Genomic DNA, 5,599 nt, shown 5'->3' with positions numbered 1-5,599 from the left:
CTGCTAAAATTTGCAAATAAAAATATTTTGCAGTGGATGCCTGTTTATAGCAACTTATTTTCCATGGGGAAGCCTGGAGCCGCTCCTCCACCGCAGTAAGAAGAATGATACATTTATGACAGCGAAACCATGTTTTCACTTCAGGGTTACAAAACGTGCAGCAGACAGAGCTGAGAAACCAAAAAACAAAAGCGGGCGCCGTCCCAATTAGCGGTTGGCAGTAGATTCACAGGGTTGAGATGTCAAAGCCTCTCCGCCGTCCTGCACAGATAGAGCCTCCATTCAAGTCTAAAAAATACCATTTGCATATCGATGATACATGGAAGAGAAAGGGCCGATGTGTGCGACGCACAGCTGTGATCTCCTTGTATGAAAGAAATATTATCCCCCTTAGCCAGCGGGTACTCTCTCCACATCTGTCCGATGGCTATGTGACTGATTATTTTGGGCATTCCAATTCAGGATGCCCCCAGGAGGCAAGAGACCAACAAGGGCCTCTGTTTTCCTCCAAGTGTGGGCCCCCACCACCCGTCCTCCCCGCTCTTGTTTTTTCACTCGCTCTCCTATTGGGAATGGGGCCCTCTGTAGAGCTAAACACACCAGCTACAAAAGATCATCTCTGAGACTTTAGTCATAAACTTCTAAATGAACAACACAGTCCATCTTCCATCTATCAGTAGGGGGGATGGGGGGGGGGGATTGGGAGTTCACGGCTGAAGTTGCTCGGCGCACCACTGGGTCTCGTTTCCATGGAGTCATACCCGACGTCTCGTTGTGGCTGAGGCATGCCATTCTTCTCCCCGCTGCTAAAATGTGCCACTTATTCTGACTCAGGCTATTGTGGAGTGCACAAGTGGCTCTCAGAGGAGAAGGGGATGGTGATAGAAAGGGTGGGGTCAAGGTTCAAACGAGCGGCTCCCATTGGGACTCCCTTGCTGTTATCAAATTTGTTGAGACACAAAAAGAGCTATAGTCTCATTCCCGAGAACATCTTGAGGGAGAGTAAAAGGGGGTTATAGGACAGCGTTCTTTGTGCCAGAGATTCAGTTCTTCCAGAGCTCTCCGGTTGGACTCCCAGTCTTCACTCTGCTCCTGCTCTGATTGTTCAGCAGCTGAATTGTTCTCAAAGCAGCCAAGCTTTTCTTCAAGACGTCCATTCACTGTAAAGCTCTAAAGCTCAGGTAAGCCCTTGTTTTTTTACCTCAGATTTTTCATGATGCAGTTGAAGTGTTTTTTTTTATAACTTTATTAACAGTCTGCAATTTCCTCTGTTTTCAAAGCGCACCCTGTAGTTAAGTGGCACAAATTGTTGCTGTAAAACAATATAATCTTGATACTAGAGCTACAATGTTCACTATGCGTTAGTAGTAAGAGTTTATTCTGTGAATGTATCACTTCTGTCATGTAAATCCCAAAACAGCTCAGCATTGTGACAGACTTTTTGAATCTTGCAGTGATGACAATCTGCTTTTCAAGACCCTTCTAGTCAGTGAATATCAAGTGTACCCACATTTAATCCAATAACCAAATTTCACAGTGACTTTATTCTACTTGGGTTTTTCTGTGACGAGTTTTTAACAAAAGAAGATTGTGCGCATTACAGCTGTCAATGTTTTGTGACAACAAATTCTTAAGGGCTAATCCCTGGAGAGGACCTGTGCCAGGATGCTTAGTCTCCTCTCCGCCGTCATTGTGATGAAGGCATATTTCAGGATTTGCCTCTCTTGAGGATTATCCTTCGGGGATCCGTATTTATGGGAGCTTTTCCATTGAGCGTCACCCCTCCTGGTTTGTTATCACTGCTGGGACTGCAACCCCTTTTTTTCTTTGGGGCTCCTGAATGCGCCGTGTCTGAGCCTTGGCTGAGCCTTGGCTGAGAAATGCCCTCCGTTGTGGGTCTCACAGCTCCAGTCTGTGCAGGAGAATAGCGCAAACACACTGGAGAAACCCCACACTGCTACATCTGGCTGGTTCCTAATGGGCCAAAAGTCCGATCAGTGAGGTGGTGAAACAGAGATTTAGCCCAGTCAGATAAAAGAAGAGACAATCCCTTTCCCTCTTTGTTAAGGAGCCATGTAATGGTGCAGCATTACTTCAACACATTTCACTGTTTGGTGAGCTCTTTGCATTGTGCATTTGGGAATCCTCCCTTCAGCTAGAAACATCTGTGGGATGACAAGTTCATCCTCTGCTGCACATGTTTTGATGCTGTTCTTGGATCCTCTACAAATTTCCAAGTGATAGTTCGAGTGAAGTGTTCTCTGAGATTAATTATTGCTGTTCACGCCCCTGAGATGTTTGTGTAGATGTTGGGCTCAAAGAGTAGAAAGAGATAAAAACAAAAGGAAGAGAATTGGACAGCTGGAATTTGCGGGTGGAGTGGGTGGGGATTTTTTGAGGTGTGTCTAAATAGTTTTCTAAGATTGAAAAACAAAAAGACAACGATGCAATCCTTTGAGGAATGTTGAAAATGATATTGGTCAATTTCAGTTCAAAGTTCAAGCTGTCACTCAGGAGATTAGCTTAGCTCAGAGACTGTAAACAGGGGAAAGATGCCAGCCTGGCTTTGTACAAAGGTTAAAACATCTACCTACTGGCATATAACTACCCGAAAACCACAACTTTTTTTTTGTAGGGTTACAAATTAAACAAAGGAGATATAACTTGTTAATTGGCTCACTGTAGAAGTGCAAGTAGGCGGACATTTATTTTCCTCGCTAAGCTAACTGGTGGCTGGCTCTAGCTTGAGTAGCGTACAAACACAATAGTCTTCTCAGCTAACAGTCGGCAGGAAGGTGAATACATGTTTTTCCAAATTGTCCAACCTTTAAAAAGGGAATAAACGCATGGAGACATATTTTCACTCATATCTGCTAAACTAGCGTTACAGTAGGTTTGAAATAGATTTTTTGACTATATCATTACATACATAGCAGCTAATGAGTGTTTACTGTACAGTATTAGCTGGTACTAAAATGCCCATTCCCCTGAGGGCTTTCAGTTCACTCTAGATGAAAGCATTCTTGCTGACAAATCAGACTCTGACGCCAAATACGCCGTACAAAGGAGAGTAAAGATCTGATGACTTAGACTTCCTGAACTTAATAGTGTGCGGAGGGAAGTCTCATACTTGTAGGGGTCAGAATGAAGTAATTATCCGCTCCGAGGGCATGTGCACATTAGCCGGGGACACTGACATCTATTGTTACCTTGCGCAACTGGCACTGTGACAAGTACTCTCCCTGCCTATTGTCTCTGTGTGTGTGTGTGTGTGTGTGTGTGTGTGTGTGTGTGTGTGTGTGTGTGTGTGTGTGTGTGTGTGTGTGTGTGTGTGTGTGTGTGTGTGTGTGTGTTTGGGAGAGTAGAGTGGACAGGGGTTGGGTTTCCTGTCACTGGGGCAGTTTGCTGTCTGAATGCTAACAATGAACAATTTTAGAAAATCAAAAGCACATGTTAAGAAAAGTCATGACTCCAATGGTCCGAGATCTGATCTTTGGCTGTTTTAGTTGTATCTATAGCGTAAATATACGTTAGGATACATTTCTAACAATTTTTTTGTCTCCTCAGTCACCAAAATGGAGTCTGCTACAATGGAGCTGCCCTCCCTGCTATCCAATCAGTCATCAGAGAGCTGTGTGGCAGTGGATACAACAGTTGAGAACACGCTGTTTGGATGCTTCTACATCCTGGTTTTCTTCTTGGCGCTCAACGGTAACAGCCTGGCCCTCTGGATCTTCTCTCACCAGCGTGGCGCTTCCTCACCGGCTAACGTCTTCTTGATTCACCTGGCCGTGGCAGACTTGTCCTACGTGATCATCCTCCCGCTGAGGGCCACCTACCACCTCACTGGGGGCCACTGGCCCTTCGGCGAGGTGCCCTGCAGGCTGGCGGGCTTCTTGTTTTACGTCAACATGTACGCCAGCCTGTACTTCCTGGCCTGTGTGGCGGGCGATCGCTATCTGGCCGTGGTGCATGCTGTGAGGTCGCTGAAGGTCCGCCGTGCCCGTTACGCCCACATCATCAGTTTCTCTCTGTGGGCCCTGGTTACCGTCTCCATGGCGCCGCTGCTGATCACCCACCAGACTGCGGAGGTGGATGGCGTGACGGTGTGCTCGCAGCTGTATAGAGAGAAGGCCTCGCGCAATGCACTGATCTCGCTGGCTGTGGCCTTCACCCCGCCGTTCCTCGCCACCTTGTCCTGCTACCTGCTCATCATCCACAGCCTGCACCGTGGCTCCAGGTTAGAGCCAGCCCTCAAACTTAGGGCTCTGCGAACCATCGGCCTGGTCATGCTCATCTATGTGGTCTGCTTCCTGCCTTATCATGTGAGTAGGGCCACTTTCATCCTGGGCTACAATCACCCCGACGTCTCGTGCCAGACACGCAGAGGCCTGAGCTTGGCCAACCGCCTCACCTCCTCCCTCACCTGCCTGAACGGTGCCTTGGACCCGCTGATCTACCTGTTCGGCGCGGAGAAGTTCCGTGGCACACTGATGCGATTGTTTTGCAATGATCGGGCGGGCCTGTCGGGAGCCACCAGCGGAGAGTTGAAGGGAACACACGAGAGCTCTGTAAGCGCCAAGTCTGAGTTCTGAGGAAGAGAGATTTGAACTCAGAGCACTGGTTGATGTAGATGCATTTCCAAGACAAACAAAAAACGGTCTGTTAATTGAAAACTCATTCCACACTGTGGTTGAAGTGCCCCTGTAGCCCCCTAAATTTGAATTAAAGGTCCAGTTCCACTGTCCACCCTACGTCTCATTCACCTTCACAGACTTTAACTGCCATCACCTGTGTGAGTGCCGGAGAGTGTAAGGACTCCAGACGCCATATGAGTTCTGCTACAGCTTTGTATAGACTCACGTTATTTGGACGTAGACATCCCTTGTCCAAAAAAAGAAAAGCGAGACTCATAGTCCATGTGTTAAGTCATGAATTGAAGAGAATTTAGTTTGCACCGTTTAAAAGCAAAATGAGACTTCTGGAACAAATCAGCATATGCGGAAGTCACTTTCGTGCCATCGTAAGACAAAATTTGGCCGACCTAAACAAAGTGTGCGAAAAGTCTACCAGAGAACCCTCCAACTCTAGCCCTCGCCATTAAAGCCATCAAAGTCTATGAGACTATGAGGCTCCAGCTGCCTGTGACAAGAAAGAAGTTGTTGAGTCTACTGTTTCCACAAGCTTCAGATTTTTGTGTCAAACACCAAATGATTAAATATGTACATAGTCAACTTTTAATGTATATTTCCTGTTACTGTTTTTATATCCTATGCCAAATGTGATAAATACTTGTTAGCTTTTGATAAAAAAAAATTGTTATCTAGGGTGTTTTTAGCCATGCTAGCAGTGTGTAATGTAATGTCGGTCAGCTGGTCCACCACTATGTACAGACGGAAATATATCAACTATTATATGGGTTGCCGTGAAATTGCAGATATCCATGAAGGTCAAATTTTGTATTTGTCAAATACTTTGGTTTGTGACCAAATAGGTAAAAAAAAGTGTAAATTAGCAAATGTTTGAATGCTAACACTCTAAACTAGGATGGTGTGAATAATGTGTGTAACTGCTACCTGCTAAAAAGAATAGGCCCATT

General features: G+C 45.9%; 1 protein-coding gene across 1 annotated transcript; it reads left to right on the top strand.

Moving 5' to 3' along the window:
* Positions 1-3,575: 3,575 nt before the first annotated feature.
* Positions 3,576-4,888, top strand: gpr17 (G protein-coupled receptor 17). Its single transcript, XM_054602598.1, has one exon. It carries the CDS (start codon positions 3,576-3,578, stop codon positions 4,593-4,595), a length of 1,020 nt encoding a protein of 339 aa, XP_054458573.1. The 3' UTR covers positions 4,596-4,888.
* Positions 4,889-5,599: the final 711 nt, after the last annotated feature.

This window comes from Anoplopoma fimbria, chromosome 8 (genome assembly GCF_027596085.1).
Source record: "Anoplopoma fimbria isolate UVic2021 breed Golden Eagle Sablefish chromosome 8, Afim_UVic_2022, whole genome shotgun sequence".
Classification (NCBI taxonomy): domain Eukaryota; kingdom Metazoa; phylum Chordata; class Actinopteri; order Perciformes; family Anoplopomatidae; genus Anoplopoma; species Anoplopoma fimbria.
This window is presented reverse-complemented; position numbering and strand designations above follow the sequence as displayed.

What these genes read in the sequence shown, in the direction of transcription:
- gpr17 (XM_054602598.1), top strand. Translation starts at nt 3,576, where the DNA reads ATGGAGTCTGCTACAATGGAGCTGCCCTCCCTGCTATCCAATCAGTCA.